Here is a 23,150-nt window from a genome sequence, read left to right as displayed (position 1 = left end):
GGGCGGGAGGGAGTTTTTTCCTGATAGGCATATTTACAAATTTATTAGCTTAACAAATTTCTAACAAAGTCACACATGACCTTGGTTCACTTGGAGAAGTGATCAAGGAGAATGTACAGACTCTGGCAATCGTGTATTGGGCATCAGCAATGAGCATAGATTAGTGAAGATGGGTGTCGGGTGAATAGGGTTGGTTCAGTGGAGGATACGTTTGCAGAATCCTGGAAAAGCTCTGGTTAATGAAGGAGGGGGAGAGGGAGAGGGAGGGGGATGGGGAGGGGGAGACTTTCACCTGTGGGCCCATATTCAGCAGCTGCTTGCACTTGTATAAAATTAGTGCAGAGAAGTTGACCGCCTGCTTTTTTCCACGGATGCTGCCTGGCCTGCTGAGTTCTTCTTCTTTTTCTTCTTTGGAATTTTCCTTTATTTCCTTTACCTGGCCGGAGTTGAACCCAGGTCGCTGGCGCTGTAAAGCGTTACGCTAACCGCTACACTATTGTGCCTGCCCAATAAGTGCTGAATTAAAGAGAGGAGTGCAGAAATCTGATCAGAGGGGGTGTAACATCGTTGTGGGGATGGAGGAGAGGCAGAAGTTCTTAAGGAGGAAAGCAAAGGAAATTTAGATAGGAAAGGCAAAGGGATTTTGCCCAGATCACGTGTCCAAGGAAATCAAAGGCACTGGCGGCTAAAGTCAGATGAATGGAAAGATCATGGAGGGAGGGAGGGAGGACTGTGGAGCTGGAGGAGGCTACAGCAATGTAGAGCTGCAAAACCATAAAGGAGTTTTCAATGCCTGAATGAGAATTTAATTTCAGGCATTCGGAGATGGCATGGAGGTGAGTGAGGATACGGATCGGAGAGCTCAAGGTTCCATAAGGTTCAAGGTAAAGAAGTAACTCCAAGGAACCCTGGATGTCAAGGGATACCGAGGGTTGGATTAAGAAATAAAAGTAATCATGTGGTACAGAGAAGGGAAAACAGGGAGGCCCCATAGGATTATAGAAAGTGTAAGGTGGGAAGGGGAGGTACTTCAAGAAATTAGGAGGACAAAGATGGGGAGCAAAATATTACTGGCAGATAAAATAAAGGAAAATTCCAAAGAAGAAAAAGAAGAAGAACTCAGCAGGCCAGGCAGCATCCGTGGAAAAAAGCAGGCGGTCAACGTTTCGGGTCAGGACCCTTCTTCAGGACTGAAGATAGGAAAAGGGGAAGCCCAATATATAGGGGGGAAAAGCAGAGCAGTGATAGGTGGACAGAAGAGGGGAGGTGGGGTGGGCACAAGGTGGTGATAGGTAGATGCAGGTAAGAGATAGTGATGGGCAGGTGCGGGGGAGGAGGGGAGAGCAGATCCACCGGGGGATGGGTCAAAGGTAAGGAGAGAAAAAAGGGGGGGGGGTAAAAAAAAGAGATAGACTAGAAGAGGCATGGTTGTGGGGGGGGGGGGGGGAAGGGGTGTGGGGATTACTTAAAGTGGGAGAATTCAATGTTCATGCCGTTAGGCTGCAAGCTTCCAAGGCTGAAAATGAGGTGCTGTTCCTCCAGTTAGGACTTCTCCTAGCAGCAGAGGAGGCCGAGGACTGACATATCAGTGATAGTGTGGGAGAGGGATTTGAAGTGACTGGCCACGGAGAAATATAGATCGCAGTTACAGATAGAGTGCAGGCGTTCTGCGAAACAGTCACCTAGTCTGCGTTTGGTCTCACCAATGTAGAGGAGGCTATACTTGGAGCACCGAAGCATTTTTTCAGTGTATTAAGAGCGAGAAGGTAACCAGGAAAAGAGTAGGGCCCAATAGAGACTAAAGCTGCAATCTGTGCGTGGGGTCAGAGGACATAGCTAAGGTCTAAAATAAATACTTCTCATCCGGATTCACTAAGGAGAAGGACTTTGTAGCTGGAGAATTCAGGGATGGTGGCAGTTATATTTGACAACACGTTATCATTAAAAAGGTACTAGATGTCTAAACAGACTGAAAGGTAGATAAAACCTCAGGGTCTTATGAAATGCATCCCAGATTGCTCTGGGAAGCAAGGGAAGTGGTTGCTGGGACCTTGAGAGATTGTTAAATCTCTGCTGGCCACACATGAGGTACCAGCTGACTGGAAGACAATAAATGTAGTGACTTTATTCAATAAGAGCAGTGGGGATAAACCTTATAGTTACAGACCTGTGAGTCTAAAGTCAGTGGGAGGAGATTTATTGAAAAAATCTGAGGGACAGGATTAATCTACACTAGGAAAGGCAGATTAATTGAAAAATTAGCATGGCTTTGTCAGGGGAAGTCTTGTATGATCAAATTCGACTGAATTTAACAAAATGTACTGATGTGGGCAGTACAGTTGGATTCTAGCAAGGACTTGATAAGGTCCTGCATGGGAAACTGGTCCATAAGGTTAGAGCCCGTGGGACCCAAGGCAAGTTGGCAAACTGGATCCAAAATTGCCCTGGTAACAGAAGGCAGCGGGTGATGGTGAAGATTTGTTTGGAAGCCTGTGACCAGTGATATGCAACAGGGAATCAGCATTAGAACCCTTACTGTTTGCTATCTACTTTAGTTATCTGGATATGATTGTCAGAGGTATGATTAATAAGTTTGAAAATTACACAAAATTCAGTAGAGTTGTTTAAAACGACAAGGATAAACTTAGCCACAGGATGATGTTGATCAGTTGAAAAGATGGAAGGGCAATGGGAGATGACACAGGCCCATTTAAGAGCTACAAGGGAAGACAGTGACTGATAATATGACTCATCCAGACAACAGCATCTTCAGCATGCATCATTGCTTCAATATTACACTGGAGCATCAGCTGCAGTTTGTGCTTGTTTATGGAGCGGGAATGGAACTTAGGAACGCTCTGAAGTGGGAGAGCTCCTCACTCAGCCAAAACTGGCACATTGCAAACTGTGGGAAAGAATTTGTTGAAATGGTCAACAATGCTGGAAGATTTGATTTCAATGCCTCCTGAAGTGACACACTTTGGGAGATCAAATTTGAAGGCAGAATACAAGATTAATAGCAGGACTCTTAGCAGTGTGGAGGAACAGAGAGATCTTGGGGTCCACGTCCATAGATCCCTCAAGGTTGCCAGGGTTGTTCAGAAGGCGTATCCAGTGTTGGCCTTCATTAGTTGGGGTATGGAGTTCAAAAGCCGCGAGGTAATGTGGCAGCTCTATAGAACTCTGGTCAGACCACACTTGGAGTATTGTGTTCAGTTCTGGTCACCTCATTATAGGAAGGATGTGGAAGCTTTAGAGAGGGTGAAGAGGAGATTTACCAGGATGCTGCCTGGATTGGAGAGCATGTCTTATGAGGATAGGTTGAGTGAGGTAGGGCTTTCCTCTTTGGAGAGAAGGATGAGAGGTGACTTAGTAGACGTGTACAAGATGATGAGAGGCAATAGATCGAGTGGACAGTCAGAGACTTTTTCCCCAGGGCGACAATGGCTAACATGAGGAGGTGTAATCTTAAGGTAACTGGAGGAAGATATAAGGGGGATGTCAGGGGCAAGTATTTTTTTATATACACAGAGTGGTGGGTGCGTGGAACACACTGCCAGCAGAGATTGTGGGGGAAGATACATTAGGGACATTTAAGACACTCTTAGATAGACACATGAATGATAAAGAAATGGAGGGAAGGATTAAATAGATCTTAGAGCAGGATAAAATGTAGGCACAACATCGTGAGCCAAAGGGCCTGTACTGTGCTGTAATGTTCTATGTTCTGTAATGTTGTTTGATTGCAGTATCTGTGATGTTTACCCACGTACCTAAACAAATATAGCCACAAGAAACAGTTTTAAAAATGACCTTGTATATTATGATCCTAATGGCTGTCAATAACAAAGGAACAACCTTCCTCCAATTCTTAAATCAGAAAAACTTGATGCTGGGACTAACCTAAATAAATCATGCACATCTTGCAAATCCTCATTCAAGTGGAAGAGATTCCTTCTGATTCCCTAACAACATAACTCACAAGAATTGTGTTCAGCAGACAAATCCTTAGAATAAATTGGATTTTGTTGTTATAATACAACCAACTACCTCAAAATATTGGAACCAATACAATTTTGTTTGGAAGTTTAAATAACATTTTATTCTAATTTTTCAGGCAGTGATGCTTCTATATTAATAAATATTGGATCTAATTTGGTGTCATTTGATAACTGTTGTGCTAATTATTAACAATGGACTGAATGGTGTCAGAAGATAATTTGGTTTGTTTTGCATTTTATTGACTAACTGCAGCGACTGTGGGGTTACTTTTTAACCTTTTGAAGCACTGACACAGTTGACTTTAAAATTAAGCTATCCACCATTACCCTAATTGTTGTGCTCATTTAGACATCCTTCCTGCACTGTTTTAGACTGTTGTAAAATGACAAGAATTTCACAAACATTGAAATTATTTTTACTAAACTGTAAAATATCAACACATTTATTTCTCTACCATCACTGCTTTTTCTACACGTAATGTTTTACTTTAACAATATTTTAATTGCCTTATTCATTTTCAAAACCATAAAGCTGCACAAGAAACGAAGAAATACTTTTGTAAATCAACATAGAACAGTCCAGCATGGGACAGGCCATTCGGCCCACGATGTTGTGCCGATCTTGATGCCAATTTATAGAAATGTCCTCCTCCTGGGTATCATCCATATCCCTCCACTCCCTTCATAGTCATCTAAAAGCCTCAAACTTCACCAAACTGCCTGTTTCCACTACTACCCCGGTAACCCATACCAGGCACCCACCACTCTCTGCGTAAAAAACTTGCCCCCTCACATCACCGTTAAACTTCTTCCCTCTCACCTTAAAAGCATATCCTCTGGCGTTTGACATTTCTACCCTGGGGAACAGATTCTGACTGTCTACCCTATCTAGTAATTGTAAAAACCTCCATCAGGTCTCCCCTCAGCCTCCGAAGCGCTAGGGAGAACCCAAGTTTGTCTAACCTCTCCTTGTAGCTCAGACCGTCGAATCATGATGTACAAAGCTCCACAGAAGTAATGTTTCAATGGTTTCTCCATTTAAATGAGCATTTGTAACAACACATTAATTACTTGTTAATAAGCATCAATTTACATAATTAGGTGCGTTTCGGAAACAAACCTGGAATTGACAACCAGACCACGTTCAGCTGTTGTGCTGTCAAGGGTCACTCTGCCGTTTTCTGTTGGTGTCAAACTTTTGCCGTATTTATAAACCAGAGTTCAGTCAACATTTAACATCTTCATTAGGTGATGTTTGCCGCTCGCTGGTGGATTTTCACAAAGTCCTGGCGCTTTTGAAATGAAAGCTTAATGCATTTTGGGCTTTTGTTCGTTTTAATTTAATCACGCAACAGGTTTTTTTAAAAAAAAGTCATTTTGACTGTCAAAACCATCCAGAGATGGAAGGTGGTTTACACTTGATTTCGGAGACCCAAGAACTCGGGCGAAGAAAATTCGATAGTTTATAAGAAAATCTTTCAGCATACATAAAATGTTTACTTCCGCCATTTCATCATCTGATCCTTTACCCTGGGGGGGGGGGGCGAGATTTCTTTTTAATGCCGCTAATCACAAATAAAATGCTTCATTTTCACGTGGTAAAAACAAGATGCATAAAGTCCTAGAACTATTTACGGAATAAGATTGAAGTGCAAACGTACTTTACAACAAATACTTTTATTTCTGTGGATTATTTTCCTATGCAAAATTTAAACAATGAATTGCAAATTGGACCTCACTTTTTTTCGACGGGGCTGTTATTAACGACCCACTCACCCCTCCTTAGAAAAATCATCCCGTTCGTGTATCTCTGCCGTAGATTATTGGGCTTCGGCGCTGCACGCGGTCTCCTTCTGGGAGGAGCCGAGGTCTGGATGTGGTCTGCGATTCCTGGGGAGGGGTGTTGTTGGCTGTTCCCGGTTGCTGGACTGCCGGATTGACTGTCACTCACATGTCGAGCCTTCTCTCAGTGGACGAGACGAGGTTGAGCACCGAGTGAAGCCCACGAGGTTATCACCTGTCCGAACGTGGAGCCCTTCCAGCCTATGTGTTCACCATGAGCTGCCTAGATGTTATGTTCCACGCTTATGGCACACACCCGCACAGTCCAGCACTGTATACACAGGTGGGACATCAGCTCGGACAGCGGGTTATTCAACTACTAATTCCCGTTAGAAGGAAATGCTTACCACAGTAATCTCTGGACAGGAGTATTTAGTTACTAGGTGGGACAATTGGAGTATGCTCGATTCTTGTTAGGTAAGATCCAACGGGACTGAATCGTTGAACTAACTGAGCAGTTGCAATGGACGGGCCGTCCAGCAGTTGGAATCTGTAACCTTAACCGCTCTCTTCTGTTTCAAAGCTTTAGTTTAAAAAGAAAACTTTGGTAAATTCCTGGTACCGCTGCTCTTTGGATCGGACCCCCTTAACCGTTCCAGATCCCGGGAGTGGCCGAGACTGTTCGGTCAACCGGCTCCCAAGTTGTCCCAGTTCCTATCATCCGCCTGGAAGTTAAACTTCTTTTGCTTCAAATGGCTCAAGTCCTGGTTTAGTTTCTTTAAAAAACTTCGCTGTTTGAGAGATCCCCCCCCCCCCCGCGTTAGTTGACACCGGTCACCGCGCTCGAACCCCCGTCCTCCTCCCTTTTCCTGTATAAATGGTGCGCAGTTTGACAGAGACTTCTTGAGATTTTGTACCGAAACCTTTTGTCCGTTTTATTTTGCAAACCCGGCGGGTGTACGGGCAGCCCGTGCAGGGCACGGTTTCGGGTTGGGATCAGTGTTCTACCTCTCGGTATATATCCCAGCGGCGTGGTCAGTCCCTGTACCCCAGCACAAGGGAGAGGGGATGTCCCCTCCGCGATTCAGTCCTGCCCCTTGGAATTTAACGAGTGGAACCAGTAACACAGCCGGGAAATATTTCTCCAACCCGGTAGAATTCTTAATGAGGCGCGGGAGCGACTGAGTGAACTGGTATAATTTGGGTTTTTAATGTGTACGAAGCGCTTTCACTGCCTTCTGAATTTCCTTGTTAAATATCCCGTGGTTTGCGACTGGCGGGTGTTCTCTCGCTGAAGTGGGTTTGCGGAGGTTAGTCCTTTCATTCTGCCGCTGGCTGTGCCCTACAGGGGATCCCTCGGTGACCCACCGCACGGTGCGGGGCGGCAGTCTGACCCCCTCGCCTCTCCCCCTCTAACCCCTCCCGCTGTCTAACTCTTCCAGACTTCTGCCGTTTACTCGCGAGTGCAGGGAGGGTCGATGGAAGTCAGCGCGCTTCACAGTCCCGCTCCAAGTAAAGAGGATGCCCTGAGGGAGAAGGAGAGACCTGAGGCGGAGTACATTAGCTCCAAATGCGTCTTGTTCACCTATCTCAACGGGGATATTAGCGCTCTGGTAGACGAGCATTTCACTCGCGCTTTGAGTAACTACAATCCGGAGAACAGGAGCAACGAAGTTCGGAAAGGGAGCACGGGATCATCAGGTACCGTCCGCACAGACGCCCCTTCCATTGGGAAATGTCTCCTGTATTTTTCCCGACCATTCGGCCCATTGAGTTCATACTGGCTCTCAGAGCAATTCCTTGTTTCCCCTGCAAACTACTGTCTCCATCCCATCAACGTGCCCTCAAATTCTACCCGCTCGCCTATACTGCGGGGGCATTTTACAGCGGTCAGTTAACCCGCCAGCCCGCAGGTCTTTGGGGGCGTAGGAGGAAACCCAGGCGGTCAGAGGGAGAACGTGCAAACTCCACGCAGACAGCGCCGGAGGTCGGCATTGAACCCGGGTCTCCGGAGGCGGGAGGTAACAGCACTAACTGTGGCGCCCTGTAGGTGTACCAACAGGGTAAGTTACCTGGAAACCATTGCTTCCCCCTCCACAGATGCTGACTGGCCCGCTGAGTTCCTCCAGCAGATTGTGTTGCTCCAGATTCCAGCATCTGAAGTCTCTTGTGTCTTCACCTGGAAACCACCACTTTTCTGATCAAAGGCCATTCATCTGAAACGTTAGATATTTAGTCACAGGTACATGGGAACACAGTGAAATGTTGAGTAGCGTGTTCTGGGGGCAGCCCACACATGTCGCCACTCTTCTGGCACCAACATAGCATGTCCACAACTTCCTAACATGTATGTCTTTGGAATGTGGGAGGAAACCAGAGCACCCGGAGGAAACCCGCGCAAACACAGGGAGGACGTACAAACTCCTCGTGTGTCTGCATGGGTTCTGTGTCTTTCTCTCCAGATGCTGCCTGACCTGCTGAGCATTTCCTGCTTTTAGCACGGATCTTCCCCTTGTTTTTTCTTTTGTCCCAAAGTCTGACGTCACAGACAACTTTGCTGCCAGCTAAGGCGATCAATCTAAACGTCACTTACAAGGGGTGGGTGTGAGAGACTCCAGTTACCACAAGTTCAGGAAAGCATTTTGACTGCAGTCAATTAAAAGGTTTTCTTGAAAACTTAAATTATTGCGAAGTGCAGATGTTGCGTATCTGAGAAGGGAATAAAAACATGTCGAGCAGCATCTGAGTGAGTGAGAGAAGCAGAGTTAAATTTGGGCCTTGCAGCAAGACCAAGGAAAAATTAGAAATGAAGCAAGTTTTCTGATGCAGAGCAAAAGAAGACAGGAAGGGAAAGTCAATCTGTTTGCCTCATGATGACCACACCATTTTGTTCCACTGCTGCTTCACTCATTGCATCTCCGGGTGGTGCAGCTGGTAGAGCCACTGCCTCACAGTGCTGGAGACCCGGGTTCAATCCTGACCTCAGGTGCTTGTCTGGAGTTTGCACGTTGAAAGTGTGGGTTTCCTCCCTCGTACCAAACACATGGGCCAGTAGGTTAATTGGCCACTGTAAATTGCTCCAGTATGTAGGTGAGTGGTAGAATCCAAGATAAGTTAGTCACATGTACATCGAAACACAGTGAAATGCACCTTTTGCATAGAGTGTTCTGGGGGCAGCCCGCATGTGTCGCCAACATAACATGCCCGCAAACCCCCCCAGATTCTACCACTCGGCAATAATGGCCAAGTAACCTACCAACCCTTTGGAATCTGGAGGAAACAGACACGGGGAGAATGTACAAATTCCTTACAGACAGTGGCCAGAATTGAACCCGGGATGCTGGCGCAGTAATAGCGTTATGCTAACCACTACAGTAACCGTGCCTGCCCCTGAGGGGAATTGATAGAATGTAAGGAGAATGGGATTAATGTAAGATTAATCATGCAGTTGTGGAATAATGTAGCATGGAAACAGGCCCTTTGGCCCAACTCATCCATGCTAACCACAGTGCCCAGCTAAGCTAGTCCCATTTGCCCATAGTGTTTGGCCCACATCCCCCTAAACTTTTCCTATCTATGTATAAAGTGGTTGATGGTCAGCATAGACTCGGTGGGCCGAAGGGCCTGTTTCTATGCTGTGTCTCTCGATGACTCAATTCTTCTTCCTGTGGGTGTTGCCAGGATGTGTCCTGACCTGGGTAGGAATGGATTGGAAAGTTAAACCGTGTTGGTAAAGTCATGCTGCAGCACTTTCCATGAGATCAGGAACCTCAAAAGCATTTTACTGCCAATGGAACATATTTGCATGATGCGCGTAATGTAGGAAGAGCAGTGTCCAGTTTGTGCCCCCAGCAACATCAACGTGAAAGCCATCTTTCATTGTGTTGTCTGAAGGATAATTAAGCTAAAACCAAAAAAATGGTGCTTGGCTTTTTTTTATTGAGATGTACTATTTTAAAATTAGAACTTGTCACAATAATAGAATGGGTGTGAAGAAACTGAATAGTTGTTTCAGAAAAGTAACGCAGACATTGCAGGTTGAATGGTCTCCTTTGTGCTCAGAAATCTCTGCTCCGATGCTGTGTTGAGAGAGTTCTCCAGTGTCAAGTGCAGCCTTTTATATGGGATTTTAATCCAAGTCAGCCCTTAGCTGGATATAAAGGATCCCAGGACTCTGTTTCAAAGAAGATCAGGGCCATTCTCCCTTGTCTCCTGGCCAACATTTATCCCTCAATCAATATCACCTGAAACAGATTATTTGGTTGGAGAGATAAGAGACTGCAGCGCTAGAATCTGGAGCAACAAAATCTGCTGGAGGAACTCAAGTCAAGCGACATCTGTAGGGGGAGATGAACTGTCAACATTTCGGGTCGAAACCCTGCATCAGGACCAATGTTTTAACTCAAAATGTCAACAATTCCTTTGCTCCCACAAATGCTGCTCGACTTGCTAGGTTCTTCCAGCAGATTATTTGTTGCTCCAAGTTATTTGGTTGTTACTACGTTGCCTTTTTGAGAGTTTGTTGTGCTCAAATTGGCTGTTAAGGCCTCCTAGTTTGCAACTATGTCAATACTTCACTGGCTATGAAGTGCTTTGCGATGATGTAAGACTGAAAGGTGCTACTGGAATGCAGGGTTCTTGTAAATGCTTTGTTTCCACGACAAAAGTGAGGATTTTGACCCACATGGGTATTCAAAAGATAATTCTCATCCCCTAGATTAGTACTTTCAGGAAAAGTACACATCCGTATATTATAATTGTTTGACAGCCTTGAGATTGTTGCGATTTTCATACATCCAGGAATGCTGTTGATATCTACTTTCCTTACAATGGTTACTCAACAAGCAGTCCTTACTGGAAGTTTGGTATTCCTCTTTAAGTTTGATATCAGTGCCCAAAGAAAATCATGAAATGATTATATAAAAACACCAAGGACATATTCCGTTCTTGAACCAACTGACAACCCTAATTACTACAGTTTAGCAACACTATGACCACTTTGATCACTTTGCACTAAAGTGGACTTTTTTTTTGTTTTAATTGTGTTTTCTTGTAAAAATTGTGTATAATTTGTTTTTCTCATGAATGCTGCTTATCTGATGCTATGTGCCTGTGATGCTGCTGCAAGTAAGTTTTTCATTGCACCTGTGCACACATGGACTAGTGCATACGACAATAAACTCGACTTTGGTATTTCCATATGAGGGACGTAATGGTTTAAACAGCAATGAAGAAACTCTCCCCATTTATGTGTTTCTTTGTGTCATTTAATGGTGAGAAATATCTGGTCATCAGATTTGATTTATCGACATCCCTAATGAGATAGTTATTTTCAATAATACACCCCTCTAAATATAACGCATGTTTCCAGAAATGAATTTATCTTGAAACTTGCTTGACCTTGCAGTGGCTGCCGGATACTAACTAATAATAGGATCCTCGCTCACTAGATCTATTTTGGTCATTAAACTGGTTAACACTTTTAGTGTTTTACATTCCATTGGTACTCGAGTCTTAATGTGGCAGGAAATCCCAAAGGTGGTACATGGCTGTCAGGGAATCTTAGAAACTATATGACAAATGGAGGCAATTCAGCTATTGTTTGAACATGCAAGTTAGGAGCAAGCAGAGGCCACTTGGCTCCTTGAACCTGGTCCAACCTTCAATAAGATTATGATCAGTTGTAAACTTCACGTTCCTGCCTATCACTGGTAACCTTTCACCACTTTGCTTATCACAAATCCACTAAAATTATTCACATGCTCAATTCCTCCAAGGGAGGTGGGAGCACCTCATGACCCTCCCAAGAGCAAAAATTTCACCTCCTCTATGACACCTTATTTTTAAATGGAAACATCTTTTCTGCAACCATCCTTCACAAGATCCTTCAGGAACTTGTATGCTCCCATGCCCGATGGAAAGGACCTGGTTGTATCTTGCCTTCAGCACATAGTCTGTTGCCGTACAGGTCGTAGCTCCAAGGAAGATGAGATTTCTTTATTAGTCACATGTACATCGAAACAGTGAAATGTATCTTTTGCGTAGAGTGTTCTGGGGGCAGCCCGCAAGTGTCGCCACGCTTCCAGAACCAACATAGCACGCCCACAACTTCCTAACCCATATGTCTTTGGAATTGGGAGGAAACCGGAGCACCCGGAGGAAACCCACACAGACACGGGGAGAACGTACAAACTCCTTACAGACAGCAGCCGGAATTGAAGCGTCGAGCTAACTGCTACACTACCATGCCTGCCCACCGCTTAAATACGTTGAGGGTGTCTGCCTCTGCCACCCTTCTGGGCAATGAGTTCCAGAAATGCCACCCTCTGGGTGAAAACAACTTTTCTCATCACCCCTCCAACCCTCCCTATGAATTACTTACAACCTCTACCCGCCCCCCCTCATTTTTTTTGACTGCTAAGGGAAGTGGGTCCTTTCCCTTTAACTAAGCTCCTCGTAATTTTACACATCTCAATTACGTCTCTTCTCAGCCCCATCTGTTCCAAAGGAAACAATCCTAGCTAATCTGATCTCTCTTCATCATTACAGTTTTCCAATCCTCATAAATCTCCTTCAACTTCTCTACTGCAAAGGAGGAACATCCACTCTGGTCGGTGTGTATTCACGTTGTGTTTAACATGTGGATCAGAAGACTGGAGAAGGCCCCCACCTGTTCCTAATTTGTACGTTCATACAATGACTGAATGCCTCCCCACGTCATATATTTTCTAGGATTCCCTGAAAGTGATGTGCCGCCTCTGGGATTTTCTGCTGTGTTAATGGGATTCGAGTACCAGTGGAATGTAAAACACAGTGTTACAATGCTGAGAATTTCCAGCACTTAGTTTTTATTTCCTTTTTTTTTTAAACAATGATTTGCTACATACCTGATGTCCATGCACCAAATCTCTCATTGAGGAGTAATAATGTGAAGATCATTCTTCCAGAAAGCGACAGCCCAGACATAGTGTAGGAAGCCTCTTTGCATCCTTTCCTCTATTCACTTTGGCCTCTTTGCATCTCCCACCATTTCTTCCCTGCCCTCTCAAAGCATTTGTGTCAAAATAAAGTTGTTGGGAGCTGCTTCAGATGCAACAGCTGGATAAATTGTCAGAACGCACGTTGATGCTGCGCTCACTGGGAGTTTGAAACAGGTGGGAGATGGTGTCCTTTGGGAGGCTGGGGTCACATCAGCAGTTTATGGCTGGGAAGGGTTGGTTGGTTTTGTTTATTTGCTGGACTTGCTGTCCATCCGTGGTTGCCTCTGGACCGAGGGAGCACTTAAGAGTCGGCATTTATGGGAATCTCTCAGAATACACAGGAGGCACATTCCACCAAAATGGAAGAATTACAAGGTGGAGTGGTAGTTCAAAACAAAAAGTTAAGATAGCATCAGATTTGAGGAAAAAATCATATAGTTGTCCCTAGATGAGTGGCAGTTTGCTAAAAAGCAAAATAAGAAGACAAAAAGATTGATAAAGGAAAGAAACAGAATGAAACAAACCTAGCTAAAATCTAAAAGGAGGTAGTAAGAATCAGACTTATTATCACTGACTTGCATGATGTGAAATTTGTTTTTGCAGCAGTACAGTGCAAAGACATAAAATTACTATATATTACAACAATAAATAGTGCTAAGAAAAACCAGAATAACAAGGTAGTAAACATGGATCGTTCAGAAATCCGATGGCGGAGGGGAAGAAGCTGTTTCTGAATCATTGAGTGTGGGTCTTCAGGCTCCTGTACCTCCTCCCGATGGTAGTAATGAGAAGAGGGCATGTCCCGGGTGGTGAGGGTCCTTGGTGATGGATGTAGCCTTCTTGATGCACCACCTCTTGAAGATGTCTTCGATGGCGGGGATATTTCAATCTATTGATATTTACATCTTAATAGATGACCGAGGAAAGTGAGTTTGGGGAATTAATAATGGAAAATAAGGAAAATCAAATAGGTATTTTGCATCATTTGAAAGGACACATAATGTTTCAGAAATAACTAAATCTGGAATTGGAAAGAAGGGAAGAACTCTGGAAAATTACCATCACTGGGAAAGTGGGACTGAGCAAATTGTAAGAGTTGTTGGCTGATGAATCCTAAGGTCCTGATGGACTTCATCTAATGGTCCGAAGTGGCCAATGGGACAGTTGATGTGTTGATTTCAATATTCCAAAATTCTCTAGATTGGAGGAAGGGTCCATTGCATGGGAAAATAACAAATGTAATTCCTTTATTCAAAAGGAAAGAGAAATGAAGCAAAACTACATGCCAATTAGCCTGATGTGTATCATAGAGAAAATGCTTGAAGCTATTATTAAAAACATTATAGCAGGAGACAAGGGGAAAAAAAAGGTCAAGGTAAACGGGCAAATCCAATGTGGTTTTGAGAAAGAGGGATCATATTTGGCCAATTTACTGAAATTCTTTGAAGATGTAATACATGCTACAGATAAAGGGGAACTGATGGAGGCAATATACATTACCTAGATTTCCAGAGGCATTTGAAGTGTTGCATCAAAGGTTATTGTGGAATTTAGCAGCTCATGGTGACCTATCGGCAAGCTTAGTAGCTTTCATGGCAAACAAGAAACTAGGGATAACTTTTTTTTAATCTGGTGTAATGGGTGGTGTGCCCAAGGGGCCGGTTCTGGCTAGTGATTTGGATGAAGTCACAGAAGTTACGGTGTTCACATTTATGTGGGTAGAAAAGCAAGTTATAAAAGAGGAAAAAAGGAGGTTTCAAAGTATACAGTACATTGACTGGACAAGGGTCTGGCAAATGGAATATAATGTGGGCAAATGTGAAATTGTTGATTTTGACAAGAAAAAATTTTTAAATAATACATTTAAGTGGTGGGAGATGATAGAACTCTGAGATGCCAAGGGATTTGGGTGTGCTAGTGCATGGTTCGCTAAGGGCTGCTACAATGCTATGGCACTTATCATCACTGACTTGTATGACATAATTTGTTGTTTTGCAGCAGCAGTACAGTGCAAAGACAATTATTGTAAATACAAAAATAAATAAATAGTGCAGAAAGAAGGAATAACGAGGTAGTGTTCATGGACCACTCGGGAAGAAGCTGTTCCTAAATCATTGAGTGTGGGTCTTCAAGGTCCTATACCTCCTCCCCAGTGATAGTGATGAGAAGATAGCATGCCCTAGATGGCGAGGGTCCTTTGTTATTTATTGTGAGGGAAAATGCAAATAAAAAAACTAGTGGTAGTATATAGGGCATTAGTTAGACCGGGTATGGAATACCATGTATAGTATTGGTCTCTTTAAGGAAGAATGTTTCCAATGCTTCCTGAAACAATTTACAGAAGGTTTAACAGACAGATGTCTGGAAAAGATGGGTTGTCGTATGAAGAGAAGTTAAACTGGCTAGGCTTGTATCCACTGGAGTTTAGAAGTAATTGGATTGAAACATCTACATTCCTGAGAAGTCTTGATAGGACAGATGTGCCGAGCATGTTCCTTCTTGTAGCAGTCACTGTTTCAAAGTAAGGGGTCACCTGTGCAAGTCAAGGCAGCAATCATTTTTTTTCCTGAGGGCTGTGAGTCTTTGAAATTCTTTTCCTTGAGGGCAGTGGAAGTAAATGGAATATTGTTAAGGCAAAGATAGATCCTCGATCGGCAATATTCTCACTGAATGGCCAAGCCGGATCGAGTGGCTTCCTGTTACTCCTGATTAATATGTTAAACTGATTGATGGAATTTGGGGTCACATTCAGGCCAGACATTTAGCCTGAAATGTTAACTCTGTTTCTCTTTCCACAGATGCTTCCTGACCTGCTGAGTCTATCCAGCATTTTCTGTTTTTATCCCTTATCTTGAGACTGTGACCCCTGGTTCTAGAGGCCCAACTAGGTGCAACGTCCACATCCATCCTGTCAAGAATTTTGTGTGTGTGTCAATTCGATTATCTCTCATCCTTCTTAACTTGAATGCAGGCCTTTTCTGTTTAATCTCTCATACGACAAACACTCAGTCCCAGGAATCAACCTGTTTTGATTTCCAGCACGTGCAGGACATAAATAGTTAAACTAATTCCAAGCCAGAGTTATTGGCATAATTATTTAAAATTATAACACAAGGTTTTCATTGTTGCTCTCCCTGAGACGGCAAGAAACTGCAGAGAGTTGTGGACACAGCTCGGCACACATGGTAACCAGCCTCCCCTCCATGGACTCTGTCTGTACTTCTCGCTGCCTCGGTAAGACAGCCAAACTAATCAAAGAACCCCCCCCCCCCCCCCCCACCCAGGACCCCAGACATTCTCTCTTTCTCCCCCTCCCATTGGGCAGAAGATAAAAAAGCCTGAAAGCACATACCACCAGGCCCAAGGACAGCTTCTATCCTGCCGTTATAAGACTATTGAACGGACCTCCTGTACGATAAGATGGACTCTTGATCTCACAATCTACTTCGCCATGGCCTTGCAACTTATTGTCTGCCTGCACCGCACTTTCTCTGTAACACTATATCCCGCATTCTGTTATTGCTTTTCTCTTCTACCACCTCAATGTATAGATGTAAAGACATGATCTGTATGGATTGCATGCAAAACAGTTTTCACTATACCTTGGTATGTGTGACAATAATAAACCAATTTACCCATGTAACTCCTGATGTTATTTTTCCAGAGGGCTCCCTGAACCAGCGTAACTTCCCTGCCTCTTTCTGGGACAGTAATTACCAGGCACCCTCCTCCAGCTCGGCAGCCAGTAGTAGCAGCATCGGCTCTCCGCACTCGGAGCTCCACCTGCCCTCCACGGAGCCCTATCCAGCTGTCCTACATCCTCACCTGGCTCAGCCCCCAGAACACTGGCACTACCCACTGGCCGGACCCCTCAGCCCACAGAGCCCAGCGTACCACCAGCCCAGGACTATACACGAACTCTACCCCGTCAGCCCCAACCTTGACCCCCGCTACAGCTCCTTGCTGATGCCCACCCTCCGCTCCAGCAGACTGCAACCAACCGTCAGTGGTCAGGAGTCCACCTCCCCTTGGTCGGGGGTCTTCCCTACGGCTGAAGTGGCACAGACTTTAAACTTGAACGTCGATGCAGGTAAGACCCTTTATGTACCTCAACTTGAAGAAAGTCGGCAGTGCAGACGTGGGTTCTGATTGGGTCATGTTCCGAGTTTATTGTCGCAAGCATACATAGGGCATAAATGCCATGAAAATTTTTGCAGCCGCAGCAGAGTACGTTACAAACATTGAATAACATAAACTCAAGTTAACATAAATTATGCATAACTAACATGACAAAATAAACACTAGTGCAAGTTGAGAGAGAGAAAGAAATATTGTCAGAGGTACTGTAAGGGATGTTCAGGTGCATTCAAGAACCTGATGGCAGTGGGGAAGAAGCTGTTGTTGAACCTTGAGGTGTAGGTCTTCAGGCTCCTGTACCTCCTCCATTGAACTTGTATCATTATTGGATCCCACAAGCATAAAAGCAAGATAATTTGTGAAACCCTCTTGTTCTAAATCTTCAGTTTAAAATTGTAGGAACTCTGCTCTACAAATTATTCTCAAACTAAATTTTATAGAACTCTTCTTAAAAATCTAACACTTGCCATTTTGCCATTTAATCTGATGTTCTTAACAACGTTTATCGTGGGGAGTGTTTGCATAGCAAACTGCATTCTTTTTTCCAGCAGTTCCTTCATAAATGATCGACGAATTGTCACAGATTAAATTTACAAAATTGCCAACAATTAATTCTGACTTTTTTCGTTCAATGACTCAAAAAAAAAAGTTTAGTCTTTGGTCTGTAGCACTAGAGTAATGTCTATCTGTTCGCCCCCATTTCCTGGTATTTTTGGCACAAAGATGACAATGTTGTAATCAAAACACTACTGATGCTGGAACATATGAAAACATGAATCAGGAGTGAGCATAGCGTGTTCAGCCCTTTTTGAGTCTGCTTTGCCATTTGGGAAGGTCATGACTGTTCTAATTGTTAATCTCAGCCATGCAGACCCATCTGCTATGGTAACTTCTCACCTTTCTTATCAAAGCTTGATCTACCTCTGTCAAAAAGTCTTAAAGACTTTGTTTCCATGACCCTTGGAGGAAGAGACCCATGACCCTCTGAGAAAAATAGTTTCACCTCGTTTCTGATTTTAAATAGGTGATTCCTTATCTCTAAACAATTCCTCATTCTAGATTCCCCAACTACAGGAGGTATCCTGTCCATTTCCACCTCGTCAATACCGCCCCCCCACCGCCCCACAACATTTGCTGCTCGACCCACTGAGTTCCTCCAGCAGATTGTGTGTTGCTCCAGGTTCCAGCCTCTGCAGTCTCTTGTGTTTCACTCTGCATCTTGGAGCTTGCAATCTCTCACCATTTAGATAATCTGCCTTTTTCATTTTTCTTGCCCAAATAGAAAATTTCACATTTTTTTAACATTATATTCCGTTTATCGCATTTTTGCTTGCTCATCTCGCATGTATACAATATATCCCTTTTGGTAGATAGCTTATGACGTCTTCACAACTTGCTTTCCTATTTATCTCTGTATCATCAGCAAATTCGGCTATCTTTAGTGTCTTCATCCATGCCATCAGTATAACTTATAATAAATTGAGGTCCTTGCACTGACTCTTGCAGCAAACCACTTGTTACATCTTGCAACCACTTGTACCAATTTTCTGTTTCCTGTCCACAATCCAATCTTCAATTCGTGTTAATATGTTACCTCCTGCACCATGAGCTTTAACTTTCCACAATAAGCTTTAATGTGGCACATTATCAATTGCCTTTTGGAAATCTAACTATGATATATCCACCAGTTCCCTTGATGTAGACATAAGAGATTGCAGATGCTGGAATCTGGAGAAACAAAGAGGAACTCAGCGGGTCGAGCAGCATCTGTAGGCGGGGAAGGAATTGTCGACATTTTGGGTCAAATCACTGCATCAGTGTTCAGTCCAAATCATTGACAATTCCTTTCCTCCTACAGAGGATGCTCAACCCACTGAGTTCCTCTGTTTGTTGCTCCAGATTCCTTTTATGTACTGCACTTCTTCAAAGAATCTTGGATATTCAACAGGTCAGAGAGCACAAAGTGAATGAAACAAACTTGACATTTCAAGTCCGTGACCTATCATCAAAGCTTAATCCTGATAACTTGGCAACTAATAATGTGTCCTTTGAGGGGCACTTTTAGTTTAACCTAGGGCTATAAATTATTCCCCTTTTGCAAGAAGCTCATTTGCGATAAAGGAAATGGATCTGATTTCTGTGGGTAAATTCTTTACATTGATTATCATATCATAATGTGGCTCCTGGCTCGTGTGCCAGTTGTATTTTTTAAATCTTTATCTGCTTCCTTTTATTCCCCACCGCACACCCATTCTACCCTTCTTTCTTATCAGGTCTTCAGAATCACGACAAAGCCAAGGATGTGTTCTGGTTTTAGACATGTGTGGCTTAAGTGTTCAAGCTGTAATAATGTACTGTGATCTCAGTTACAGCTCGACACTACTGCTTACCTGGAGGATCATTCTTCAGCTGAAAGACGCAGGGGAAGCGGTCATTTAGATCTGTTTGTATATACGGACGTGGGGCAAGGTTAGCTCAAGTGATCAGTGAGGGACTCGTAAAAAGTAAAGCTGTACGGAAGATCGATCATTTGGATATTCCAAGGGAAGATTTGTGCAGCTCAGACACCCATTTATTTTCCTCTCCTACTGATTCCTTAACCAAGAATCAGGACTCCAACGTTAAAAGTTTGCAATTTTTATCTTGATTCAATTTTGGTTTTGCCCTTTTTTTGTTATGTTTGTTTTTGTGACGTGAAGGATCTCGCAGTGATTAAAGGGGGAAAATGAATGCTGGATCATTGGAAGACTTTATTCTTTTGAAGTTTCTTTCATCAATTTCACACCCACAAGATCTGGAGCTATTGCATTTGTTACACGGTTGAGCAAATGGTAAAACAGAAAGGACTTCATTTTATTTTAAATGCTCCATAACTGTACATTAAGGGGGAAAAGTTACCGCCTTGCCATGGATGTCTGTTATTTCATTGTCAATGTCAGATGGTCAAGATGCAAGATTCCCTCTCACAAGGATGTTGCAAAGTCAGCTTGGCAAATTGATTATGTCCAATAAAGAAAATACTTGCATTTCTCTAGCACTTCAGTTTTACAGCCAGTGAAATACTTTTTTTAAAAGTGCAATCAATGTGGTAATGTCAGAAATCAGTCTGTGTATGGCAAGTGCTCTCGTGATTGGTTTGGGGATTATATATTGGTTGGAACATTTGGTTTAACTCCTGCAATCCATCATCAAAACAGTGGCATGGAATCTTTTTGCACTCACCTGAGGTCAGGATCTTGCCTTAACATCTCATTCAAAAGTTGATAGAACTGACACTACAGCACTCTCTCAGTAATGCACTGGTGTATCAGATCAGACCATGTGGTCAACCAAGCCCAGAGTGCAGGTAGGGTTGCCTGCTCAGGTTGAAGATGTTCCTGGATGTTTGATCACATGATCTCTACCAATGTTATTTCATTGCCTACTTAGCCGCGAGGTCCTCTTTAGTGTGTTTTACCAGCAGTTAGTGGCAACAACCAGAGGAGATGCGTAGAAATTGGAGAGACAGGAACTTTAATTCCACCAGTATCTAATAGTAACTCAAATTACAATATAATCAGCTAATATTGACAACATTCAGATATTTGTCTTGGAGTGATGGGTACAGTGCTCTAATTTTCTGGTAGGAATCCTATAATCAGTTTATATTCATCCTGTAACTACAGTCAGTTTGTCTGCATTGCACAGTGTGGTCCAGCAACATTAACACATCCCATTACACTCCAAACTGGTTTGGACTTGGACTTTGTGTGCAGTTACCAGCCCTAAAGAGGAAATCTTCCCCCACAAAGCCATCCGCAGTGGACTAACCTGCGTAAAATCCAGGGGGAAGGATACAGATTTCAGGAAAGACTCGTTTCCCTTTAGGGAGGGTCTCTCACATGAAGCTAATTTGTGTGAAAGATGGAGGGTTGTATCTATCATCCAGAGGGTGATGTACAGCTGAGACTGGCTGGTAGAAGTGAGACAGTCCGCACGTTATTAACAGGGCTCCATTCGTGAGAACTGTTCGTAACCTGAACTGTTTGTAAGTCGGAAATGAACGAAAGCAGTGTGTGGAAGAGGATCACAGAAACAGCGGTGACGAGAGAGTGAGCAGGCACGGGAAGAGCAGCCGCTAACCAGCCTCACTGGCTCAGTGAGTGGGTCTGTTCAGCGCTCTCGGCTCCACCCAGCCCCCGACTGCTATGACCCAGGGTGGGTGAGGAGAGAAGGCGCTGGGAAATGTCTCATTCTCACCCAGCAGAAGAAGCCTGCAGGCACATAGCAGCTGGCAAATCCATCCCCATCCATCCTGCCGGTCTCCCAAACACTTGTTTGTATGTACGGGGTGTCCATGATCCGTAAGTCGAGTGTACGTGACCTGGCGAGGGTCTGCACTAGGATAAGCTCCTGAAATGTTGTAGTCTTACATGGCAACAAACCAAGAGCTGGGGAGTGGGAATGGGCTGAATAACACTTCAGCCAGCATAGCCTCTTACTGTCTTAATGACTAATTCTATGATTAAACCAAATTCAAATGTTCTCGCAGTGCGTCACTCACAACCAGCACCGACACCTCCCTCAGCTCAGACTTATTAAAGGATATTTTTCTTTGAGAAGTATGCAAGTTTGAGTACACGGGCAGGGCAGGGCAGTCAACCCCAGTGCCTAAACTTGAGTTGTCTAAAGGAGTTTTGGAAGAGCAGGAATGTCAGAATAAGCAAACGAAATGTGTAACTCCGGCACTGAAGGTGTTGAGTCTATCCATTTCTGATGTGTTCAAGTCCCACTTCAGTACTAAATTCCAGCAAACTCTTCACTGTTCTACTGGGCACTGTAGATCCATTTCCCCCAAGGCAGGGAGGGTGTCCAAAAATAAAAATTGCCAGCACTGATTCAGTCTGCATGTTGAAAAGTGTGGATAACACTGGTGCAGTTTGGGGAAATCTTCAGGCTTTACAGGTCAAGATGTGTGAGGAATTATGTGAATGAACAGCCAGATCCACAATTCCCTAGGAACCATCAAAGGTGCACTCTGATCAAAGTTGACTGGTTGTGAATGCACCGTTTGGGTCCCATTTCTACCTGTCCAGAGGCCAGCTTAGCAGAGTGCTGTCAGTGAGTTCCAGGTCGATTTTGTTCTTGCAACCCAAGTTGTGTTTCCCAGTATCGGCTATGATTGTGCTTATCACCCTGAATATCAGCAGTCTGAAATTTAGTCCCAGCAAACAGCTTGAGCACAAGAATCCATACTGAAGCTCCAGTGCAGTACTGAGAGGGCTGCGCTGTTAAAAGTGATTTGAGATGTTTAAGCAAACACTAGGTCTATTCCATCCATGCAAGCAGCAATGGTGTTAGTTTGAAGAAAAGCCTAGTATCCTGGTCAATGTTCATCTCGCAATCAAAATTGCAAAAATAAATTATCATGATGCTGCTTTTGGAGCTGGATGCTTGTAAATTGGTTACCATAGTCACTGCATTAGTAGTTCTACACTATAACTGCATTTCATTGGCTGTAGAGCACTTTGGAACATTCGATAAAGGAAATGAAAGATGCTGTTGAAATGAAAGGTTTTAATTCTTTTGCTGCTCTAACTATTGGGCATAAATGCAACTGGTGCAGCCTCGTCTCACATGGAAACTGCTCACAATGAGGTGCTGAAGGTTAACTCTGAGCTCTTGATATTTGCAGCCTCCAACTCACTTGTTTCCCCTTGTTTGCGCGGAATGATTCCCAGTTACCTGACATCTTCATGGATTAATGTAAATTTTCTCCCTGTCACAGCACCATGTGTCAAGAAAATCAGTTCAGCCCCAAGCCCTTAGCTTTGGGGGTTGCAGGTGACATGTTGCTTTTCCAATCCAGTCCTCAAAAGAGAGAGCACTTTCAGAAAATGGCATGGCACATGTTCTCAATCAGGTGTTATTCATTCAGTCAGAGCACTGACTTGTGGCAGGATGCACACTGCAATGCTTGGAGTTTTTGTGTGTTCAAGTCCCACTTCAGTACTTAATTCAGGCAAACCCTTCACTGTTCTACTGGGCACTGATAGAGACGTCCACTTAAAATTTCACGCCCTGTCAGTAATGCTAAATGTGCCCTGTGGTAGTGATGGTGTGTTGTATTTTGCCTCTGAAATTCATCCCATTGACTTCAATTGAATGAATTTGAAAGGCAGAGTGCAGTGTGTTGAAATGCCTCTATGCCACATTAGCATGAACAACTGTGCTCAGGTTTCAAACCAAATGTTAAACCAAAACCCTGTCA

At 43.7% G+C, this 23,150-nt stretch overlaps 1 protein-coding gene across 1 annotated transcript; it reads left to right on the top strand.

Annotated features, from left to right (window-relative positions):
* Positions 1–3,443: 3,443 nt before the first annotated feature.
* Positions 3,444–19,217, top strand: LOC127581884 (transcription cofactor vestigial-like protein 2). The gene is made up of 4 exons (XM_052036712.1): positions 3,444–3,473; positions 7,226–7,469; positions 16,428–16,853; positions 19,174–19,217. The coding sequence occupies exons 1-4, from the start codon at positions 3,444–3,446 to the stop codon at positions 19,215–19,217; spliced, it is 744 nt and encodes a 247-aa protein (XP_051892672.1).
* Positions 19,218–23,150: the final 3,933 nt, after the last annotated feature.

Source organism: Pristis pectinata, chromosome 22 (genome assembly GCF_009764475.1).
Source record: "Pristis pectinata isolate sPriPec2 chromosome 22, sPriPec2.1.pri, whole genome shotgun sequence".
In the NCBI taxonomy this organism is placed as follows: domain Eukaryota; kingdom Metazoa; phylum Chordata; class Chondrichthyes; order Rhinopristiformes; family Pristidae; genus Pristis; species Pristis pectinata.
The sequence above is the reverse complement of the archived record's forward strand: the minus strand, read 5'-3'. Positions and strand labels throughout refer to the sequence as shown.

Excerpts from the sequence above, each read along its gene's own strand:
- LOC127581884 (XM_052036712.1), top strand. The coding sequence starts at position 3,444 with ATGGCTAACATGAGGAGGTGTAATCTTAAG. Across the intron at positions 3,474-7,225 it reads TGAGGAGGTGTAATCTTAAG|ACTTCTGCCGTTTACTCGCG; the intron begins GTAACTGGAGGA and ends TAACTCTTCCAG. Across the intron at positions 7,470-16,427 it reads CAACGAAGTTCGGAAAGGGA|AGGGCTCCCTGAACCAGCGT; the intron begins GCACGGGATCAT and ends TTATTTTTCCAG.